Genomic DNA, 24,598 nt, shown 5'->3' with positions numbered 1-24,598 from the left:
CGGTGCCCCACACCAGTTGAGCAGCACAGGGTGACTCTCCCAACCCGTCCCACAGGGTGGTCACCGTTGTGCAGCCGGCTGCGGAGCGGAGCTGGGGTCGTGCAGGAGCAGGATGGTGCTGCTTCCAGCCCACGTGCCTCTGCTGCTTTTGCTTGGACTTTGCAGCCTGGGTGGATGATAATTTAAGTATCTCCATGGTGCATTGTGGAAACAGCCTTGGCTGCTCCTCTTGCCTCCTATTTTTGCTTTCTCCAACCAGAGCGCTGTGTAGACGCTTCTGCAGGGACCGTTGTCTGTTGCGGTTCCCTGTTCTGAGACAGCGTTTCCAACATGGTGATTTCCTGGTTTACAGCAAATTCACCCACTGGCAAGGACACGGAGGTGTTACTGGGGAGCTTTTTAGGGACACCAGCCTATGAGAAGATCATCAGAGGTGCTGTATAACCTTATCAGTGTTATGGGTCCCCTTTTCCATCACCAGCTGTTTGCCAGGGAAGTCCTCTCTGCGTTATACCACATGGTTTTGCTGGGTGGAGAGCAGGAGGAGGTGCAGATTTATGCTGTCCCACAAACACTTGGCACCTTTCATCCGATGTAGAGCCAGTTGTGCCACCAAGAAAAGCCTTCTGTAAGAGGGGGGGGGTTCCTGGTGACTGGGATCATGCCCTGCTTCCTCCTGTCACGGCACCCACCGCGGGAACTGGGGCTGGGCTGGTGTTATGTGTAGGTGTGCAGATGCAAAGGGGAGTTTGGGCAGAGGGGTTTTCCCGTGGCCTTTCAGAGCTGCAGCTTTCCAGCGGGGCAATGAGCTGCAAAGCTTTCGTGGTGAGCGGCTGGCGAAGGGATCGCACACGGAGAACTGGGGAACGGGCAGAGTGAGGTGCCTGGGACCCATTAAATCCGTGATTAATGCTGTGTGTTTAGCATCAGGGAGGACTGCAGGGCCCTGTCTCTCAGCTTCAGCTAGATAAAGGCATTGACTTATAATTAATTTGGGTTTTTTTGCTTCTAAACTCATAGCTGTGGTGTGTGCCGTTTGCTGAAAACAGCCCTTTGTCAGACGGGAGCAGGAACTCCCAGCTGCACCTCAGCCAGAAAAACTGTGAAACCACTTTTCTTTCGCCATCGTTCCTTCCAGCTCTGCTTTACCAGCATCTGAAAAATTACTTTTCCTCTCACTGAATGCATAATTGGTTATTTATACACAAACCGTAGCGCGTTTACTTGGTATACCTGACCTAGCAAAAAAAAAAAAAGATTAGTCAAGAACTATCCTACCAGATGTGAGTGTCAGTCAACATAGGATCTCCATATAATTTATAAGGTATTAAATTACAAAATAATGAATCTTTTCAGTTAGGGTTTTGGCACATGATGATAGTATTACATTTTATGGGGGAATATCAACCGCGGCTCTTGCCCCATAAAACTGCAAACAGAAATTTGTAAGCATTGGCAGTGGTTTCGTTTAGAAAAAGACACCCATTATGCTCGGGTTACAGTCGAGCTGTGTACGTCCTGCCCGGAGGGTGCCCCGTCGCACGCACTGCTCCCCCCCCTTCTCTTTTAACATTTCCTTCAGGCAGCTGGACAGTGGTTTCTGGGTTAGACTCTTCCTTCCTCCCTGGATTTAACTGGAGAAAGGTCTGCGGAGCACAGAGCAGAAGGTCTTCCAGGATTCTTGCCAACAAGATGTTCCTCTGTTGTCAGCTCTGAGGTGCTGGGCCAAATCCTGCTCTCGCTCATCCTGGAGGGACTGAGCAGCCACCATGCTGAGAACATGTCCCACGGAGCTCCCAAACCCCACGGAACTTGGGAATCTCATCTCTCTGCTTCATGACAGCATGCTGGCATGGAAACAAATTTCTCATCTCTTTGTGAAACTGAAATAATAAGGGGTTTTGCCTCGGAGAAGAGCACTTACATACCATATATTTTTCTTGCAAATAGGAAGAGGGTTTGAAATGCACCCTCAGCTTTTTAATGCATCCTTCCCACTCTTTCCTTCTCTCTCCCATCCCTAAAACCAGAGCTTTTTGTCTCATTAGGGGCAATTGTAAACACCCAGTTAGTGGCAGGGCAGTAGAAGAGGGGTGCCCCAGCTCCCTGGCACAGCTCAGGACGTGTCAGAGTCATTGATGGTTTCCCAACCCTCTCCTCGCTGGGCTGATCGCTGCCTACGGAAAACCCTGCGCCGGAGCCTGTGAAATCCCTCGCTTCGCGTTTGGATCTGAAGTTATGGCAACAGCTTCTCTGAAATATATATATGTTTTATGGCAAGTGTTGAAACAGGCTCGTCAGCCAAAGGAAATAGGAATTTTGAAAAGCACTCTAAACCGTTCAGGCTGGCACGGGAAGGGAAGGGGCACGGCACTGGCTTTTACTTTGCCCCCGCTTAAATGGTAAATGCTGATGCTTCTTAAAACACAGCTCTCTGCTGCTGTTGGAGCAGAGCTTTTCCCAGGTGCTGAGAAATTCGCTGTGCCCTTGTCCTGCCACATCTACCTCCTTCCACCAACTAGTCTGAATGATCTGTCCTTGTTTTCCTGTTTTGTTTCTGCTCCAAAGTGGTGCTGTCTGAGGGTTTCATACGCAGCAACCATCTCCCAAGGCAGTCTTGTGTGCACGTTCCCAGTAAATATAGCTGTAACTTAAAGCTGAGATGTAACAGTCTGGCTGCTCTCCTACTCCCTGCACATGATGGGTTTATCATTTTCTGCAGCAAGGGCCCAATCCAGGGGCACTAGATAAGTGATGCTCATTTTAGGGCTAAACCAGAATGATCTCTGGGGTCTGACTTAGCCTTGGTAAGCAACTGGCTTTTTCTTATTCAAAGTGAACGTTGTGCTAAATAAATATTCCCTTCAAAGTGTAACATTTTTTGCGGCTGAATTCTTTTCACGCTTCAAAAAGCTCTCGTTGCTCTAAGTAGTGACCATGTTTGATGTGTGGCTCTCAGTATCTCATGAGGCTTGATCCGAGCAACTTAACATGAATAGTTGAGTGGAAAACATCTGTTCAATTACTATTTTGTCTGTCTTTTTTCTTTTTTTTTTGGCAACATAGTCCTAGAAGTGGCTTTATGCTGTATTGTGGAAAATGTAGATTACTGATCTAACAAGTCATAACTTCACACTTTAACTTAAAAGTTTTTTCTCATTTGTGTCTCCTACACTTAAGAATGAATGGGCCTGTTAAGGTCAGTATGGCTCCAAATATGAAACAACAGCTGCAGAAACAAACCATCCAGTAAAATGCAACAACATACAGACAGTTAACTTTCCATGTATTCATATAATCCGTGTCTATAAAAGGGAATGGAGGATATGTAATAAATTAATTGAAAAATAAACAAAAAAAAACTAAGAAAAGAGTGCAGCTAACTCGTTTTACTTTTCTTTTGGAGTTACTTTGAGACCCTCGAGTTTAATTAGTTGACTGTATAGCAAGCAATTGCTTCCCAGATCTTCTCTTAATCAGATGCTCTAACATCAATTGTGTGTATCCAAACAAGCTCGTTAGTAAGGTCAGCACTCTCTGGTTCTTCAGCTGCACTCGATTTCCATATGAGAGATTTGTCCTTGCAAAAACTCTGGGGTGTCAGGGCTTTTCTTTCAGCTGATTTCCTGGTCTAGCCCTTACCAGAAATAGTCACGTATAGAACTCCTGGGAAATAAAAAGCCAGGTGCAGCAGAGCAGTGATGAGCTCTTTACTTCTCCCTAGAGGTGGCATTTAAAATAAATTAAGGCAGCTTAATCTGACAAAAAAGAAACTTCTTATTTCAAAACTGCATTGTTAATTATTCTTTTATCTTATTTTTTCTCTTCTATCACCAAGCAACTGTTTTGCCTACTTTCAAAACAATTATTAACACTTCAAACCTCTCCATACAATAAATTCAGCATGCCTGTATCCAGTAGAACCAGGATATGGATACTCTTGCAGTGAAATAAGGAAAAGCCAAAAGCTTTTATTATGCCTTTTTAAGCAAACATACATATTGTGTGAAGTTACTGAGTTAACATATGATGATGCATCTCCAGAAGGCATGAAATATTGGCAAGTATCTCTAAGAAAATTACATTTTCTATTTCCCAACTGGTCCCATTTCAACTACTGGAGGAAAAAAAAAAACATGCCAAATGTTGGCATCTTCTAATTAAAGTTGCTCTGTTCCCTCCTTAGTTGGTGTGTACATTGTCACCCATCCATAATCTCCAACGGGAGATCCACTGGGATTTTTATACTTCATGTTCACCTGTTGCATCTGATGGGACCATTCCAGTATTAGGATCTGTCTACCTGTGTAGTTATCCCCCAGCAACTTTTCTTTGTTAGCACCATATGTGAACTCACATATTCTGAAACAGCTATTTCACACATGGTGTTAATCAAAAGTTAATGGAGGATACCTCCATATGTAAACATCTCGCTAGAAATGCGATTCAGATGTCGGGTCTCCTCCGTTCGTGATGGCCTGGTCACTGATTTCATCCTGCGGTGCTGGTAGCGCAGTCTTTGTTAGAGGTGTCTCAGTCTTGAAAAGAGAATCCATTTTTATCTGGGTTTTTATGTTGAAAGACTTCTGGAAGGATTCTGATGTAAAGTAGTAGATGAAGGGGTCAAAGCAGCAGTTCGTTGTTGCGATGCACAAGGTGATGGGGTACATTGTCCTCGCAAACCTCTCCAAGGAGCAGTTTGCTATCGCTTGGGACCGCACAAGAGCGTACAGGAAAAGTATGGAATTGTAAGGTACAAAGCACACGACAAAAATGGCCACGTGCACAATGATCATTTTCAAGACTTTCTCTTTGTTTGTCCCAATCTGAGACAAAGTGGCAGGTTTCCGGAGAGTCCTGAGAACTAAAGAAGAGCACGTAAGGTTGAGTAGCAAAGGAATGATGAATCCCACCACTTCAATAAATATAGTGATCTTAGACAGGTAGGTTTTCCAGATACGTTTGGAAAATCCTTCGAAACAGGTGGTGCTGGTGTTGGAAATGTTGGTTGTGGAGAACAGTGACGCTGAAATTCCGCCACTGAGGACCAGTATCCAAACACCAGCGCAGACGATGGCAGAATTTCTCCTGGTCCTAATGGTGCGGGATCGGAATGGATAGACGATGGCAAGGAAACGGTCAACGCTGATGCAGGTGAGGAACAGCATGCTCCCGTAGATGTTAGTGAGAAACGCCGTGCCAGAAATCTTGCACAGGCTATCTCCAAACGGCCAATGCCTGTTGAAATTATAAAAAATTTTAAAAGGCAAAGTGAAGACAAAAAGCAAATCTGAAACAGCCAGGTTCGTCATGAAAATGGCTGTTTCGCTTCGCATTTTCATCCGGAAGCAGAAAACGAAGAGGGAGGCACAGTTAGTAATCAAACCAAGGATGAAGACCACGCTGTACACGGCTCCGTACAAGTTGTACTTAAAGGAATCATCTGTCAAACAGGTATGATTGTTGCTGTGGTTTCCCATGCCAAGCTTGTGATGTGCTTCCAAAGAACTTCAAAGTCTACTTCAGTGACATCCATAAAATAAGGCAGGGATCTCTTCTCTCCCTGCAGAAACACATTCCGGGAAGGTTGCAGGACGCTTTGCTACATCTCTGTCGTGAATCCTTTCATCCTAAAGGAGAGAGAAACAGATGCCATCAGTCTTGCAACCTACTGTCACCTGAAGTGTCTGTGCAAGGGAACATGTTCTCTTTCCTTTCCAAATGAATGGATGTGCAAACAAGACTGGTAATAAGTTTAAAAAAGTAGCCTTTATAAATTCCACTATTTTTGGGATTTTTCAACGTCGAACACAGCAGTTACTGTACTCAGTCTTTCCTTCCCCCATCGCTCCCTCATCCTCCTATTGGAAGAAGAGCCATTGCTAAATCCAACTTTCCACTCAGAAAGGTTTTTCTTTAAAATTTGAGATGGAATTGGCCCAGTGTGTTTGGAAAGAAATCATGGACCCACAATATTGCCCAGGTATAGAATCAAACAGTCCAAAATGTTCACCTAACTTGTAACAAGAGGAGAAAGAAGATGAAAGTTTTAGAGTGTGCTTTTAACAGTGCAGAAATGAAAGTTCTACAGTTTTTCAAAACTTTTTTGAGGCAAAAGTATTAAAAAGCCCCAGACATTATATTGACAATGAACTGTTTTGCCTTTTTCTACTCGAAAACAGGAGCGTCCTTTCACATCTTTTTCAAAGTGAAAAGCTGAAATGTTGCATTTTAGAAATGCTTTTCAAAAACACTTTCCAAAGTTGCACTTGCCACTTTTAGAAAACGTATTTTCTTTCCTTAAAAATTTCTGCAAAAATGGTATTACTTTCAAAAGCACTTTTTTTGTAAATGTAAAAACACTTTGCAAAAAGGACTCCTCTAAGCTGTACCAACAGCTTCATTTCTACCCTGTCAAGGTTCAGAACATGAAATTTGAGAAATCTCATCAACTACGTTCTTGTAAGATCCCGTCCCAATTCAGCAAACTTTACAGAAGTGTAGCGTTGAAGGAAGTGTGCTGTTTGTTGGAAACCAGTGCTTTCTGGACTGTCTTGATGTTCTCCTGTCGCTATTCTAAGTACTGTTTTTAAGGCCCGTGAGGATAAGCAGTTGGAAGGTCTCCCTCGTTGGAGCGAGGAGGGTTTGCCTGTTGGGACTTGAGCACGGCAGTTGGGACATCTTGGAAACGTGGAGCAAAGCTGGATAACTAAGGGCAAGACCTTTGCCTCGTAAACTACAGCAAACCAAATACGAAACAAAGTTTGTAATTTTGTAATCTAAGAAACATCTTGGTAGCTACAACTATAATTTATGGAGATGAGACCCTTGTGAAGAGTAGGATCCTTTCCAGAAAGTGATCCTCTGGCAACGCAGTTTCAACAGCAAACACGTAGCTGATTTGTGCTAAAGGTTGAAATGGCAATATGTAAACAAATAAACTGGGGAAGAAAGCATGGAATCAGGACAATTTGGGATGCAAAACTCATCAAAATCAAATGTTTTCCATGTGTTTTCCTACTGGAAAAGCCCATGCTGATGTTTGTTCTTGCACACAGGCGGTCAGTGAGCTGGTGAAACATCAAGTGTTGAGAAAGATGTAACAGCAGTGGCTTTGCCAGGTGGAGGGTGCAAGTTCTGCCTTCCCCTGGGAGCTCCTGGGTGGCTGCAGGCTTTACAAAAACTGGCACTGACCCTGCAGCAGTCAGCTCCCCCCCCCCACTTTGCTCCTTATGGATCAGTCGGATGTAAAGCGAAATAGCAGCAAGGGAGGATCCCCCCGATCCCACTTCTCATATAGGTGACTTTGAAATGACTTGAATCTTTTTGACATCCAAAAAGATGACTTGGAGCTATCGGGGGTCTCATGTCTGGGAGGGTTCGTGCTCTCTGCAGTGTCGGGACCGGGCAGTGCAGTGGTGCAATTAGTAAATTTAGTGCGATTTAGTAAATTCCTCCGTGGTTTTAGTTGCATTTTGAGTTACGTGTTGGCGACATCCTGCACCAGCAAACGTTCAAACCAGTGGCATGTACACCCCTTTCTGATCACCGGTAGTGTGGCAAAGGCAGAGGAGACCAAGCCCACGTTGGGGCCTTCTCTGGGCAGACATTTCATTATGCAAACTGTACGGGGCTTTGGGGACAGACGGACAGAAAAGAGGAGCAAAATGTTCCCTGCACCCCTCTCTGCTTTTGTGCTCATCTCTCTTTTTCCTACTAAAGTCACGGCTAAACGAACCTTATTGTGAAATGACCTAAAAAAGATACCAAACGCTTAAAGTTATAGAAAGGATAGCAGTGAAATCTCAAAGGTGTGCTTTTTTGAATATGTGATATTCTAAATAAGCAAAGGTCTTGCCTACAAGCTGAAACACTTTAAAGAAAGAACTGAGTTGGATTCAAAAGTGCACGTGAGCTCCAACAGAAATAGCTGTGCCTCTCAGCCTAACGCGTTAAATTCTTGGCTCATAACTGCCTTTCGGCAGAGAGACTGCATGTCATCTTCATCAGGAGCACTTTTTGCTCACACCGAGATGTGACCTCCCTAAGTAGATGCTTTCCCTCTGCAGCGTGTACAAACCAGGTGTGCCAGACTCTCCTGGTCCAGGCAGCGTGTCTGGATCCTAACCAGGGAGGCTGGAGAAGGATTGGGTGTCCTGCAAAACCTTACGTAGCCGTGTGCCTGGGAGGCTGATGGAAACCCCACTTTCCAATCTGTGCACGCCACAGAGTGCAGGATTTTGGCTGTTGCTCAAAACACAGCGGGTTTGAAAGGCGGCTTTGAAATGCTTACCTTTGCTAGGGGCATGAGTGGTGGCTGCCAGCAGCCTGACCCAGATACTCGTTACACAGGAGAAAAGATGCTCAGTCACTTGGTTCTTTTTTCCCTGCTCTGCATCAGCCAGGCACAAGGTCAAAGACCAGTTTTTCTGGTGAATAAGCCTATGGGAATGGCCCGCCAGCAATTGTCTAGCTAAGTCATGGTCTTTCAGGCCCGTGTTGTTTACCTACCTAACACCAAGGTGTTCAAACAAGCTGACAAGTTGCTTTGAAACTCAGCCATGTGCTTTAAATTCTGCAGCACGAGCCTACAGGTTTAGTTTTCTGAATGTAAAATTCGCTTTCCTTCCTTTCCACTAAGGGTTACAGCAGGAGGATGCTCTTCATGTACACCACGTTCAGCACTGCTATTGCCTTGCTGGGAAAAAAAAACCCACATTTTAAAACACTGAGTTACGTGAACGTAAAGAAAATCACTTTTCTGTTTTTCAGGCAGGCCAAAACTTTAAATTTTGTATCTGAAAATGAGGGGGCAGCAAGCAAGGGGAGGAACACATCTAGCTGTCATCAGAAGTGGCACCGTAACAGAATATTCAGCCTGTTTAACGTGGTAATATTGAGGATGTGCCCTCTCGTAGTGAGGATGGTACGAGCAGACCTACAGCAGCTGTCGCTTGCTCACGTCACCCCGTTACTCTCAGAGTTACAAAGTGGGGCTCAGCAAAGGAGCTGACAGGGTTTGCTCGAATTTGCCTTTTATTGCAGAGACACCCCGTCTTCCACGTACTGAAAATGAAGGAAAACCCCTACGTGTTACTTCCTACGGCGCACGAGTATCCTGTTTACAGTTATTTTATTTCCTCCTCCTGGCACCCTAAGAAACCTTCAAAACAGCCAGCTGGCAGCTTAATTCAGATCAACCACTTGGTAGTACAAAAAATTACTGCAAGTAAAAGCACGCTTTAAAATCAGGTTCTGTACTTCCACGCAGCCCATTCTTTCTGCTTCACACACCCCGTTCTCCTCCAGTCCATCAAACCGAGGTCAGAAAAAAGTGTCAAGTTTGGGACTGATCTTTTTTCATCTTCACATTTTCTTTCCCTCGTATGAGCTGGAAGATGAATGTCACTTTATCAGCCTGAATATGTGAGACACCCTGCGTGTGTTCGTTTAAATAACTAAACACTGCAAAGCCTTTTCTTGTGAGCTCTGATACAGACCAAATGTTGAAAACCTTTCAAATCAGAAAATTCTCTTTCTTAGCCTGAGTACACCTAGTGATAATCTATCTCTAAATCTTGGGAGACAAAGGTTTTATAGGTACAGAAGCCAAACCCTGATGGATCAAAAGGGGAGGGAGGATCCTGGGATTTTGGGGGGTTTTCTCTGGGTTCTGTCCAGAAATGTCTCTAGGGTTATGGCAGCACTTGTCTTTTGATACGGTCTCAGACCCTGACCTTGGGAATAAATAAGTATTTTCCTTGGGCACAGCATGTGCTTTATGCCTTCTCTTGACAAGAACTACATTCATTAGAGGGTTTTCCCTTCCCTGTTACTCACCCAGTTGGTACAATGATCGTACGATGTGTAACCCGCTCCCACCACTGAGCCCAGTTACCACTTTACAACCACAAACTCTGCTATTTCTTGGGGTTTATTTCCCTCCTTCATTCCACTTTAATTGTGCAGAAGGCTCAAAAAAGGTTTTCTTGGTTTGGGAGACAGGGGAGTTGTTTGGGCTTTTTGAAGATTTTTGCATAGGTAATAATTCTGCACAAGGCTATAGGACTTGGATTCTTCCAGACTAAGTACTATAGGTAAGGTGAGATATATTGCAACTGTTTGGATATGGACTTAATAGATAAGCAAGAAACTTTTTCTACCTGAAAAAGTAAGCATTCCTGACAATTCTATGGCAGTGCTGATGAGGAATCATTATACCACCCAACTAGCATTTCTAAAGGCTTACAAATATTCACGTGAAAACCACAAAAAGTGAATTCAAAGAAAGCAAAGCAGCGATGGAAAATGCAACAAAACTGTCTCAGCACTGAGCTCCTGCTGCTTTGCCACTTGCAACACCTCAGCACCTGCAACGGGATCTCCACTTACTAATACTTTCTCTTTGCAATAAGAGTTTCACTGGTTACTTCTGGTTGCAAAGAACTTTGAGAGCATTAACTGAAAGCAGTTATAAGAACAAACCTCCGGTTTGGAGGAATCTGGTTGCTGGCTTTTCCCTTTCTGAGGCTGCCAGGGTGGTAACCATGTGGCACGGCGATGCTGGCTCTGTTTTCCCAGTGCCAGCAGCAAGGGCTTAGAGGAAGCTGTACCAGCAACAGCAGGCGATGCTGGTCTGGCTGCTGCCGTAGGGAAATGGCTAGGGATGGGAAATCCCTTGGGACACCAAGTTTGGGGTTGGTTGGCTTTTAAACCCCCTGTTTTGGCGAATTGCTGTGAGCTCTCCATCCTTCCCAGAGCTTTTTGCAGTACCCTTCTCCTACGTTCCTTCCCTGGTGTGGTCGGAGCAGGAGAAAGGGGGGGATTAGCCAGTGGGGAACGCAGCAGCTGCCTGTAAACAAAGCACTATTGACTATATGAAGCGATGGAAAGTAGAAATGCTTTAATCTCTTTCATTTACTAATCCTAAGTGATGTATTTGAGAACAGTAGGAAAGAAGTAGACAGAAGTGGGACTTTGAAGTCCAGCAAAGGTTTCTGTAGCTTCAAAGAGCCATTCTTCCCTGTGTTTTATCAGAGTGAATGCCCAGCCGGTGTGCTGGGCAAAAGGGGGACGTTTTCTGATGATTAGCATAGAAGACAAGGCAGGAAGGCTCTTATTCATGGCTTTGACACTTATTGTGCAAGGGTCTTCCATACCATCCGTACCTTCGTTCCCCAGTGTTTGCCATGGGTGTAGTAGCATCTCCTGTGCCAGGTGTGAAGGCGAAATCCTGAGTTACTCCGGATCGTGTCAGTCAGTTAAGCTTCACCGTCTGCTTTTCAAATCCTCTTTGATAGAAGAAAAAGCAAAACACGGGAGCCCGTGAGGCGTTTCCCTTCGCTCAGCCCCCAAAAGTGATCCTGGAGGGATCCCACGGGGACTGGGGGGGAGCACCAGCCGTTCCTTCCCCCTGCCTGGGGTGGCTTTGGCTCTCCAGGAACTGGGCAGACCCTCCAAGTTCAATACCTGCTTTCTGGTGCCTGGAAGTCAGTGAATGAGCTGCAGCAGGACCCCAATGTAATTCTTCTCCAAGACAGAGCAGGGAAGTGGAAACCTGAGCCTGTTGGACCCCATCCTAAAGGCGCTCCCCTTTTTTCTTTCTTTATTTTTTTTTTTTTTAATTGGTCAGCACCGCTGTTGTCTCCTAACTGTCCTTTGAGACTTACAAAGCATTTCCTGCTCTTGGTGACTTCTCTGTGCTGTATCTGTTTTGTATTGAGCTAATTAAAATGTTTCCTTCTGAAGAGAATAGTGAACTGACTTACCCCATATTCAGACACTGATCCTCAGGGCATGACTCTCTTTTTGTTTTCACTGAGAATGTCTCTCTCCATTTACATCACCCCTTTAACCCTTAATGTGCTTTGGCCTTCTCCATCCAGTATGGCCTTCGAAGGGTCCGGTCCACGGCCCAAAAATGACAGAATTCACCCCAAACTTCCCAGCAAAGCTTGCATGATTTTACTCTTGTAAGAGGGGCTTTTTTTGCCTGTAAAGGAACCTCAATCTGACGATGGCAGACTGTAGGAACGCTGCTTTTATTGACCCTCAGCTCCCTCACTGAGGGGAAATTGCTTTATAATAGCATGGCTAGATTCAACAGAGAAGATTCAGATGCAAAGGAAAAACTGATGAAAAGCAGAGTTATGCTGTTTGTCCCACTACTTGAAGATTTACAGGTTGTTTTCACTCAGAAGTAGAAGCTGGTGATGGAGGTACCTGTGTTTTTGATGTAGCCCTGTTTATTTACAAAGCGTGGTTAAGGAAAAAAAAAAAAATAAAAAATGAGAGTCCTGTTTCCCTGACCCACTGGGGATTCCAACAACAGGACTCGGTTCAGTTGCTTATGGTTCCAAAATGCCTTCCAGTCAGTGTCCTGCCCCAGAAAGTGTCCTTTCTTTGCTTTCCCTAACACAATTTCCAGTGGTTCCTTGGCAATCACTTGGCTTTTGGGCTCCGTGTTGCCTTTCCTCGGCTCCTCGCCGAGGTGAAGCCCTCCTTCCACCCCAGCCTCCTCTGGCCACGCTTGCCCAGGGCTGTGGCTCCAGCCTGCTTCCTCTGCAGTCCCTCTGCTGAAGCAGGAGCTGAACTTTCACCTCTGTTTATCCAAAAATTATAGCCTTTTTTTTTCCCTTGCATATATCAGCACTAAGAATCTTCCATCCAGCCAGCAGCACCGCAGCACAAACACTTATTTCAGCTTTTGCAAGCTGAGCCGGGTGCCAGGAGGTGTGGATGCTTTCCTTGCAGTGCTGAGCAGTGCAGAAGGTGATCCATACTCTGCTCCGGCGCTCAGGACCTTAAAGGATCTGTGCCTTGCATTTATTTACTGGAAAGATTTGATAAAATAGGGCTTTGTTCTCTCAAATTGCTTCATTCTGGGGGGAAAAGGGGAAGGTTTGAGAACTCCCTTCTGACAGCAGCGTGGCCTGGGTGGGTACCATCAGCCTTAGTTCCATTTGCTCCAGTGGTCCAGCCTCTGAGCGCTGGAGATGCACAGTCCCCTCCTGGAGCTGCTGGGCTTCAGTGGGATGAAGCCTCCAGCCCCTCTTTTCTCCTTGGTGCACGTTTCTGAGCAAGAAATTTTTGCTGATTGGGAGGTATGACTGGAGTTTTCACGTCTTCTCCCCTCTGGGGAAAAACAGTAAGGTCTTGAAAAATATTCAGTGGTGTATAACGAAAGGATGCGAGAAGCAGCACAGCGGGGCTGTTTTTCAGTTGAAACTACAGAGGGCAAATTTGCACTAATGTGTTAAAATAAATAAGAAATGACTTTGCAATGCAAAAATATCAGATCTCAGCTATGAGTGATGTTTCCAGAGTGAAGTTTCTTAGAAATCGGATTTCTAATAATGAGAGGAGAGGAATGGCATTTTGGCATTGTATAAGGGATGCTGCTTTTACTGCTAAATATGGTCATTTCCATCTACCATGTAAAAGCAAATGCATGCCAGGGGGAAGATGGTGCGTTATCTGCAGGCTTAAGAAATTAAAACAGGAATATTATTAGATGAAAATAAGAGCTTCCGTTGTGGCTATCTATTTACAGGCATAACAGGTACTCAAAATATTATTAGATCATATTATGTACAGAGAAAGCAATCTGCTCTGTTGCCAGCATGCACCTTTGTCTCGAGGCTTAGGGACTGATGAATGTCCCTCAATTTCACTTGCCAAGATAAAGAGATTTTCCTCTTTCTACCAAACCAAAGGGCTACAAATAATTCAGAAAACGTTCCTTGCAGCTGGGGTCAGCCAAGGCTGGTTTGGCTCCGAAGCAGCGTGGATCTTTACCCCCTTTTATGGGACTGGACTGAGAAGATGGTGCATTAGAGGAAGTCTTGCAGAGCCACTGTCTGTTCTCAGGAATAAAGAGCTCCTCTTTTCAAGGAGAGAATTTGCCTTTTGTGAAAGGTGGCGGCTGCCCTTCCCCGAGACTAAATCGGATCCTTATTTAAGGAGGAGCAGCAACGTGTGAAGGAGCAGAGTCTCCACACGCACACTTGACCTGGAAAGACCTATTGAGGCTGGACACGTGCTCCAGGAGCCATCCTCACCCACCCCAGCCCGTGGACGGGACGGCTCACCGGCATCTCATCTGTGATCCCGGAGCGCTGAGTGAGCCATCGGGCTGGGACCACGGCGTGGTCCGTGTACGCCTGGCCAGCAACACTCAGGCATGGGGAAACAGAGCCCCGATGCTCAAACATGCTTTAGCCAGAGTCAGGGCAGCCTGTGCAGATGCACCGCAAACGTTGGCGTAAATACGTACGGCCGCGAGCGGCCACGCTGCGCGTGCCAAGGCAGTCCCATGATAACCGTGTCCCAAATCATTTTGCCATATACTGCTCTCCCCAGGGAGCAACCCCTTCTCACCCTCTGTTCCAGAAGTAACATCCCTCCTCCGCTGCACCCTTTCCCCAGGATGTGGCCCAAGGTTTGGGTAAAATTGCTTTGATTCCTGCTCTTGTGCCCCAGCCATGAGGTCCCAGGCTGGAGAAGGGCGACCAGCTGGCAGCGCATCCTCGCTCCGGCACAGCGAACGTTTCCATCGCTGCTTCTCGGGGTGGGGAGGCGCAGGGTTTTGCATTTTTTGTCTCATTGCAGCACTCTGAAGGAAAGCGAGCGGGTAGTTGCGTTCAGGCATTAGTTCTGTTTGCGTACAGCCGAGCTCCTAACTCCAGAATTTGCAAGACACTGATTTTTATCAACTGACCTAACCCCAGCTAAGGAGGAGTCTCATTTTTAGTCTCAAAGGATTAAAGTGAAACGTGCGCTCAGCCTCCCCCTCCCTTCCTCCCTCCTGTGTTTTTCAGGGCTTTCTTTTAAAATTCAGAGGCTTTGAACCCCCTAAAGTAGCAAGGTTAGTTTCCTGCCCGATTTATTTTGGCTCTCAGAATGCCAGTAAGGGAAAGAAGATGGAAAAGTGCTACGAGGCAGGGAATATCCTTATCGCCGACCTGTGAACTTTGCACTTCCCATCCTCTGGGTTTTACTGTTCTGTTCACGTAGGGGAGCGACACAAAACCACACAATTGTCTCCTCTCAAACAAAGATTAAGGAGTATCATTAAAAAACCTCCAGCTTTTGTGGCAAATTCTTCTGCAGTGGGCTTATATTGTATTAAATCCTATTTCTTCCCAACAGCTGCATCTTTAGATTAATTATGTTGTTCATCATTTATTTTACTTCTGACACCAGTTTTTCTATCTGCTTAAAGCTGTACTTGAATTTTTCTCATGGAATTTTGCCACTGCGCTTAAAAGGAGTAGATTTTAGGCCTGATTGAAAGCCAAAGTGATAAATAAAACGTTAAGGTTTTGCAGCATAAAAAAAAATATAACTTATTTGCTAATTTTTAATATAGTTTGTATGAACTAGATCTCACATTACATGAAGCTGAAAGCATATATCATGTAATTGATACATGTAAATTGAAAGTCTAAGTTTATGCCACATTTATATACAACCCTTTCTTAAGTTTATAGTAAAGCGTCTTTATGATACTGACTTAAAGCATGAAACAAAGCTCCTAAGCAAGGGATATTTTTCACGAATCTGAAACAAAACAACAGCGATAGAAAAGTCCTTCACTTGTCATCCGCAGTGACACAATGAGAATTACAATGCAAATTATAACAATTTCCGCTGCAACAGTTTGGAGGAGTAGCTCAGAGTCATCGCTTTCCAAAAACTTGCAGATTAAGTCACTTTAAACAGAAACATTCGCCTCTCCCATCCCAACCGTAGCTCAAGTAAGAGGAATGAGATCTGCCCGTGTAGGAAAAACAGTGCTAATCTCCACTGCAACGTTCAACTCCAGCCCATCCCCGGCTCCTTTTATCCCAGATTCGTCTGAGCCTTCAGATTTCCGAGAACACTACAATCCTTTTTTTTTTTTTTTTCCTTCCCCCAGAGCTGACGTTAAATCTGGACGCTTTGTTTTTTGAGTTAGAAAGTGAGGAAACAGCAACTTACCCCGGCGGAGCGGCCGGGGGCTGAGCTCATGCCCACGGCTCGGCGGGTTTCAGCCCGAGCCCATCCTGACAGCCCACATTTATCCGTCTGGTTCCGACCGAGCCCCCTCCCCGGAAAATCCGCCTGCTCGACTTGCAGAGAGTTCCACCCGTTTGCCTGCAAAGCCCGGGGCGAGCGGCAGCCGCTTCCCTTTGTCCGGGGAGGGAACAAAACCGCTCAGCGCTGCGGCCGCCGCGCCGTGGGAAACGGGACGCGAGAACGGGCCCGGCGGTGGGCAGGGGCGGTGGGCAGGGGGGCACTCTTGGGGGTCTCCATGGGAAGCGCTTTCCATTGGGCAGGGCTGGATGATGAGTGCCTGAGCCCGCCCCGCGCCCGCCGCTCCCTCTCCGAGGGCTCTATCCCCTCCCAGCGCCTTTCCCAGCTCCCAGTTCCCAATTAGCAGCTTAGGGACAGCCCGGCGCTGGGTAACGCGGATTTCCTGAGCCGATGGGATGGGAAGGAGCAGGGGAAAAGCTGCTTAAATCTGGGCTTTTCCTTTGCATGGCTGTAATTGTTTTGCCTTCCAATTAAAGAAGCGAGGAGGAGAGGGGGGAGCTGGGAATCGGGAAGGCGTCGGGTAACACCGGGAAGCTGCAAAGTGACCGTCAAAGTAAAATGTCTTTCTAAACAGATTTAGAAAGGGGTTGTTTTGTAGGTTGGGGTTTGTTTGTGTTTTGTTTTTTTTTTTTTTTTTTAATCTGGAAAGAGCTGATTAGAACAGTCTGGACTCTTGTTCCCCGGCAGTTTGCTCTGAGCGCCCGGGGTTCCTGCTGGAAAACCCGTAGGCTTTCAAATGTTTAGGGACGTAATTAAAAATACTCGAGGGAAGCGCGGCTGCTTTCCCTGCGCCGCTCAGCCCGAGAGCTGCTGCCTTGCAGTGAATCTGCCTTCCCGCAGAGCCGCGAGCTAAAAGCTTTTTATTTTTCTCTCTTACCTTTAACATCTTTGCCTGATATCCCAGCTGGAGCTAGGGAGGAGGATCTCCTGGCAGCAGCAGTAGTGCAGCGGCCAGCTTGTTTGCCTCAGCCTCTTTACACCGCGGAGCAGCCGGTGCCCTGCTCTTTCTCTTCCAGCCCTCTCCAGTTCCATAGGTTTGAAATCCCGAGCCTGCTTTTCAAGCCCAGCCTCCCACCTAAGGCGCCTCGCTCGCATTGTGTTTGTCTCTCCTTTTCCTCCGCTCTTCTCGGCTGTTCCCACAGGCAGCCAAGGCCGGGAAACCAGTCATTGTGGAGCTGGAACTGGTGTTATTCCTTGGGCTGGTGGCCGATGCTGCAGTCTCCGGCCGGCTTCTGCAGCTGCCGCAGGCTTTTATCCAGGCGATGCAAATAACTTCCTGAATATCTCATATAACAGCCCAGCTCCAGCCTGCAAAAACCTCGTCCTCTGCCGGCTCACGGCTTCATAAAACATGGAAAAGCACGAGCGTGGATGGGGATTGAAAGCGGGGAAGGTGCAGATGTTTCCTGCTCCTGATGGTCAAAGGGCCTTTTTTCCTTTTTTGGCTGGTAAAGATGACAGATGAGCTGGGTAAATTGGGAAGGGGTGGCCAAAGGCAGCGCTGTCCCTCGTCTACAAATGCTGGGGGGAGTGTGGGGGCTGGCGGGGGGCTCAGGGTGCAAAATCCGCCGGTATCACCAGTGAACGTTGCATATGGAAATGGGTTTTGGCCCTTCATGGCTCGTGGGCATTTTCAGGCTGGCTGCACTGGAATCCTGATCGCTGGGGTATAATGGGACTGCTCTTCACACCCCCCGGCCCATTCTTATGCGAGTGCTCTCAGTGGGGACACGTTAAACGACACGTCTGCATTTGAAATAGCCTTTTTTAGGGAAAGAAGTGTGGTTTGGATGGTTTGAGACTGAATGTACTGATACAGATTAGAATGAGCACACTGAAACCCTTTGCAGGTTAACATTTTGTGTCTCAGCAAACCCATTAGAGAAGAGACTTATTGCTCCTTGAAGATTAAATACAGCATAAATCTTAAAACAGAACATCTATGCTGCTTATAGTATTTAGCCCGAATATGGCAATCGTGCCAACTTCAATGCTGTTGGAATTTATCCAGGCAGCTGTACCTATCTGGGATGTTTGCTTTCTCTCTAGAGTTACTGGTTTAATTAAACACCCCTAACAAAAGTCTTCAGCTGTTGCAAACCTCAAGGGCTCTCTGGAACTCTTCCTTATAATGTTACCTCTAACCTGCAGGGAGACTGGGGATGGTATTTTTACCCTTTATGGAGTCCATCCTTCTAAACCATCCTTAGTGGTTCCAACTTCATAGCCATCCATGGTTGCCACTGAATTCAAAAGCATCTCCAGTGAGCAGCTTACTCCATCACCTGTTACTTTCGTGTTTTTTTTTTATTTAAAAAGAAGTGTCTTTTTCTGCTAGCTATAGCCAAAACTAGAAGCTGGAAAAGTAGACTGTCTAGGTTGACCCATGATCCTACTCTACAGCCTCTAGAGGTCATTAAAAAAAAAAATCCCAACCTTTTCCCTTATGGGGCATAAAAAGGTTTAGGTATTAATGAGAAAGAAAATGTCCCCAAAGCAATATATTCCTGCTCCCCTCCAAAGCATGTTTCACAAAGCAATACACACAGGTCTTTACCCTTCTCCGCACCAGTTTAAACGGGCAAAATGCTGTGCTATTAAATAAATAGAGTACAAACATTTCCAACAAAGTCCCCTTAGCGTAGGTTTATTTGCCAAACATGAAAAAAAGGAGGTGGCTGCCTCTCTTCTTGGTTACAGTTACAGGCAAGTGTTTTCTTTAAAATGGAAAAACAATGAATAGACTCCTGGGCTCTTCATCTCTCCTCTCTGCACAACTCTTTTGCTGTCCCCACCCTGATCCCATGGTGTTCATCTTAGGTTTGGGACAGGGTGGGATTTAGCCAGCTCTCCTTGTTAAAACATTGGCAGTACATCAATAATCTCCAGTTATTTTGGAAAACAAGGGAAACTGGACTGTTATCTTATTGGAAACTGCAGCTGCTGAGAAGGCATAACATGTTTAAGCAAAAGTTTTACCCCCTGTTTACAGGACTCAGATTTTTCTGCTGGTGCATGGAAATCCTACTGATGTGATACTTAAGTTGCGTTTCTGGGTGTCTATTGTGGCGGTGCTCTAGTGGCTTTTGGACCAGCATATGAAATCTCCATTGATTTTAGCCAGGCAGGAACATCTGAATTCAAGGAAAAATTTTGCCTGGAAGACGGGCATATTGCATTTCCGGATGATGAACGCTTAATTCTTCTGCTGTCAAACATACCAACTATTTTCAGTCAAACCATGCTTTGTTGTGCCAAGATTCCTACTTCAGGGCACTCCTAGGCACTCAAAAGGAGCCAAGGAGCAGACACTGAATCAAAATTGCATTTTAAAGGCCACTAGAACATAGATGACAGAGGCATTAGCTTTTCCCTTTCTTCCTCTATTCATTGGCAAGGCTCCTTTCCTTCCTTTGCTTGCCTACAACAGCAGACTTCATTTGTTGTTGGGTAGCTGAATATCGTGGGGCTTTAGCTGATCCTGGTACGGGCAGCGAACATCAGATGTTCTGAGGCCCCGTGGAGCTCTCGCTCCTGTAGAGAAGAGTCTATGAACAAGCTGCTGTTAAGCCATGGTGGCCGAAACGGACCATCCAGGAGCGGCTTCACGAGACCGGAGTGGTTTAGGGAATCTGCTTGGGGAAGTGGGCAACCCTGTGTTGCCAAAATACCAACTCTTTGAGCTTACAGACTTGGTTGTATGTCAAAATGTTGGCTGCCTGCAATACAACCATATGATGTCCTGTATCGTTTGCTCATCCTACGAGGTGCACAGCACCCTGAGGTCTCATGCTGTTAAAGGACCAGCTTTAGGACTACAGCTCCCACGCTACAGCAGCTCCAGTGGAGCAAGGTTGGCGGCGGGGTGACCCCAAAGGAAACGTTTGGATGATTAAACCTACAGGTTCAATTCCATTAGAACTGAGTATTTCATTTAGATGTTCCCCAGGAAAGCTAAAGGGAAAAATCAGTAATACTGACATTTTCCTGGGGAAAAAAAAAAAAAAAAAATGTCACTTTAGAGAAACCACAGTCTCTGCTGGAAAAGGTTTTGAAGGAAAATTCCTGCGCAGATTTAGCAGAATCCATCAGGAGCTCACTAATACTGCAGTGTTTATTAATGCTTAATGGTTTCTCAGTGCTTCCATCTGAAATCCTTTTTGAAGAGTTTTATAACAAAGCCATAAAAAAATCACTTTGGAGTCAAATGGAAATGCAAAGTCTCATCCTATCTGTTGGTTTTTGTTTTGTTTTTTTTTTTAAATATGCATTTAGAAGGACCTTTTTTAATCATTTTAAACGCTGCAGAGAGTTGACAGGAAAAAAAAAAAGTGCCCATTTGAATCAGTACTCTTGCAATTTTAAGAAGGCTTCATTTGAAAACCCTGCTTTGTTAATTTACCAGCACTTAAAGTTCCATTACTTCCCAATCCAACGGGACTTTTTGCTAATAAATGACAGGATATTTCTTCTCCAAATGTTTAGTCAGATCGAAGCTTTTCGGGAGTGGGGGAAAGTGCTGCTCGTGCCAGCAGAGTGACTGAGTGTCCAGTGCCAACAGTTTCCTAAGGAGTTTTCTGCTAAAATATAAACACCATCCGTCCAGGTACGGACTGGATTCACCCATTAACCTGGGATTTGTTTCTCTGATTTTTAGACCCATCCAATAGCAACTATTTGCATTCTCGTGAGCCCTGAGGGCTTTTTTTAATTGAATGCAGTTAACTGAAAGCAAAGGACTTAGATGATGAGCTGCTGAAACGTATAAAAAATAAACCAAAAATTTGTACTGCTTGCTAGATCAGGCAAATAGAAACCTCCAGTGGCCCCAGTGCCTGAATCTGAATATTCCTCCAAACCATGCACTTTTACCTAAACCTTTGCTTTTCTTTGCTACGTAGCATCATCAATAAGTGAGAAGACAGTGTCCTCTCCGTGCCTCGAGGCACGCCTCTCCCTTTGCTGTCCACGTTTTGCACTAATTTAATCAGGCTCTTGCCAGTGTGTCTCAGTAGTTTCAAAGTCTTTGATTTTTCTTGTCAACGGAGAAGGGATTCATTTTGCAGACTCCCCGCTCGTTAGTAATTTTCCCCAAAACGCAGAGCAATTTCCAATTTTGCATGACCCAGTCTAGCCCGTAATGTCTCCCTTCAGAAACATCATCTCCCTTTTCAGAAACATTATTATTATTAATCCAGCAGTTACTTCAGGCAAGAAAAATACTTGATTATTCCCTCCTCCAAAATGAGTGCAGAATCTCACTCTGTCCTAATTTGGTGCAAGATCCGAGTTTGTTGATTCTCTTTACCCGGTTCAAAGGGGCTGCTTTTCAGTTCTGCACGCTTCAGAGTCCCTGCTTTGACAAACAGGCGGTAACACATACCCTTGTTTTGACAAGAGGCACCAGTTACTCCGAAATCTTATCCCCTGGAAAGCGGAGCAGGTGTTTCCCAGCAAAGCTGCCGGCGGGAGCCACCGCCAGCACCAGCTGATGAGGAGCCTGATTTTGGAGTTAAGGGACATCGCTCCTGTCACAGTGGAGGATGAGGTTTGAACGTGTCCAAGAGGAAGCTGAAATGGTTGCCTTTGTCTTCCCGTGGCTGGAAGCAGAGCCAGTTTTAACGGAAAGTGGGTGAAATGGGGTTGGTTTATTCTTTTTCTGAATCCCAGTGGTAGCCAACCAATGGCTCCTATTCCAGGCATGGTGCAGCCTGGTTATTTAGCAGGGATAGCCCTGTTTGACTGGTGTGGCTGCACCAGCAGCAGCTATTGGTATCAGCAGGAGGTACCACCGCCGTACTTTATCCAGCACCGCTTCCCTGGGCTGCGGGGTGGCTGTAGTCAGACTGTAACATAGCACCAGTAAGTGCTGGGAGTTTTGCTGGAGTAAACTGAGTTTCACCGAATGAACTGGGAAGGATGAAGAGTTCCAATGCTGGGAAGAGCCACTGCAGAGTGGTTAAGGAAGCAAGCAGAGAACAACAGGCAGTGGGGGCCAGCGCTGGCTGACTTCCCCATGCAGTGGCAGGGACAGCATCTCGGAGCACGGCAGTGGGGGGGCATGAAGTTTCAACTAAAACCCAAAGGACATGAGAAGCTGGTGAATATAGTCTGTGTTCTGATGGCAAAAAATCAGAGTTTGAAAGGAGCCCGGAGCACCTAAAACAATTGAAGGTGCAACCAGGCAGGAGCTCACGATTCTGCCGTGCATGAATCGAAGGAAGAAGCAGCTGAATATCAGGAAACGTTTTCTAACAATGCAGACTCTTAGGCTTCGGTGGAGACTCCCGAGGGAAGTGGTAAAAGCCCACATGGGCTGAAAAATGGAAAACTAGACAAAACCAGAGCATACATATATACTGGAAAGAAATCCTTTGGTAGAGCGTTACACAATTCACAATACCCAGCGTTGCTATTGGTAATAACATCTCCAAGATGCATGAATAACATCTCTAGGATGCATTTGTTGATATAAAGATATAGAAGGGTTCTCGCAGACGAGGAGGCTGCCAGCTTTTCTGTGAAGGTCTTCTCCCTGCGAGGTGGGAGGCGGAGAAGGGAGAGAGGGACACGCTGCCCGTCGCGGCCCCCGTCCCAACAAACGACGCAAAGCGGTCGCCTCGGCTGTCCCTGTCCCCAGGAGGAAGCCTGTTTTCTGCATTTTCATAAGAAATCTCAGTGGACCCAGGTCCTGCTCCCTCTAGATGGCAGCTGCTTCCCTTAGAACCGCTTGGGAGAGTGATCTCCCCACCAGCGGGTTCTGGTCCCCACTTTAAGTCCAGGGAGTTTTGGGGGGGTTTCAGGATTTTGGCTGTGCTGCAGAAGGCTGGGTGATGCCAGAGGATCCACAGCCTCGTCACTCCCCCAACCTTGGGCACTGCGCCAACCTCCATGGCTGCATCACTGACGGGGAACAGAAATGGGGCTAAATCAGCCAAATTCATCACGCTCTGTAGCTTCGCTGTCGCGAGAGCCTCTTGCAGCCTCACAGCATCCAGCAGCCCGGCTGCTCTCAGAGGGTTTGCTGACGCAGGAAGCATGCTAGAAGGGATGGAAAATTAAACATTTCCAATTTTAATTAGCATCCAAGACGGTGCAGTACCTCGGAGTTGGTCCAGCCTGCGGATCCCCCTGCCTTTCCAGAGGATGAACTTTTGGAGTATCTTAACCCAAAAGCCGCCTGTTTTGAGCGTGTCTAACGCCTGGCTGCGCAGTGAGCGTGTGCCATTGCGCAGGGCCGTGCCACACACCCGGGTCCAAACCTTGGTGCCACGCTTCTCTCCTAGGGGCTGTGTTAGCAAAGCCTATTACCGGAGCTAATCTCGCCCAGCCGCCTGCTTTTCCACTTTTCCACTTTTCCACTGCCCAAACGGCCAGCCTGACAGCGTTCTGCAAATCAAAGCGGTGTTATTCCCGTTGCACCACCACTTAACTCCCGCTCCCTGCCAGCCCGTTGTTGATGGGACGTTGGCATTGCCTCAATCCCATTGCAATTAAGCTTTTTACAAAGCATCGTTTAAGGCTGGCTGTTCTGGGTTCCATTGTTCGTGCTCTGAAAGGTTCTCCACAATGGATGTTCCGGGAAATATGCTGCCAGCTGTGTTGGTACTGCCCTTGCCTGATAGTTTTGATAATTTTTTTGTGACTCATGAAGGCTTATTTTGATGCTAATTTGTTTGTTTTTCTGATTGAAAAGTGGTTTCTGAGGGGAGAAAAGTATATGTTTAATGACCTAGGGTCATGCATTTCTTTTTCTGAAGCCATTTTCTATCCACAAAAGACTTTCTTAAGGTTTTTTCAACCAGAGACTCTAAAAAAATGCCTGTGTTCCTAATGAAAGTAGGACGCTATGTATAAATAGCAGAAAAGAGGAAAGATTCCAATACAGATATCAGGGCCTAAGTGTGTTGCCAATACACAGAAGTAAAAATAAAACGGAACCTGCGTTTCATTTTGGAAATAGGCTGGATTTCCAACTGAAACGTGCTGCCTTGGCTCAGCAGAGTCTGTGATAAAGCAGTTACGACCATGTACTGAGGAGCAAACGGTCTGTCTCAGCTCGTGAGCAAAGGTGGGCAGGCAGCAGCGTCCAGCAGTGACTGTGTTATTTGGGAAAGGTCTGGACCTTGGGATCCTCCCTCCTCGTGGAGAGGAGGCCTGTTTGTTAGGTTTAAACTCAGGAGGCTTATTTTCCATCACATTCTTTCATCCTTTTCTGTCTCAGGACGTTATTTTTGCATTCGGAGGGGGTGCGTGTGGGTTTTTTCTGCAGATGAGCTCAATGTGCAGGAATTAGGCTGGTCACCAGCTTATGGAGAATGCAGAAACCCTCTCGGCTGTACTCTGTGTTTCTGACGTCCTCCCCTGCCTGCAGTCCACCTGACTCAGAAATGATAGGAAAAAGGTATTTCTTTCATGTTTGACTGTGACCTAGAGCAGGAATTGCCTATTCCAGGCTCTCTCCAGCGTTTCTTGTTTTCTCCGCTTCGTCCTGGACCGTTACATTTCATTCCATAAGCCT

At 46.1% G+C, this 24,598-nt stretch overlaps 1 protein-coding gene across 1 annotated transcript; it reads right to left on the bottom strand.

Annotated features, from left to right (window-relative positions):
• Positions 1 to 4,433: 4,433 nt before the first annotated feature.
• Positions 4,434 to 5,480, bottom strand: LPAR4 (lysophosphatidic acid receptor 4). The gene has a single exon (XM_009986378.2). The coding sequence runs from the start codon at positions 5,478 to 5,480 to the stop codon at positions 4,434 to 4,436; it is 1,047 nt and encodes a 348-aa protein (XP_009984680.1).
• Between the last annotated feature and the right edge of the window lie 19,118 nt (positions 5,481 to 24,598).

This window comes from Tauraco erythrolophus, chromosome 13, assembly GCF_009769465.1.
Source record: "Tauraco erythrolophus isolate bTauEry1 chromosome 13, bTauEry1.pri, whole genome shotgun sequence".
NCBI lineage: Eukaryota > Metazoa > Chordata > Aves > Musophagiformes > Musophagidae > Tauraco > Tauraco erythrolophus.
This window is presented reverse-complemented; position numbering and strand designations above follow the sequence as displayed.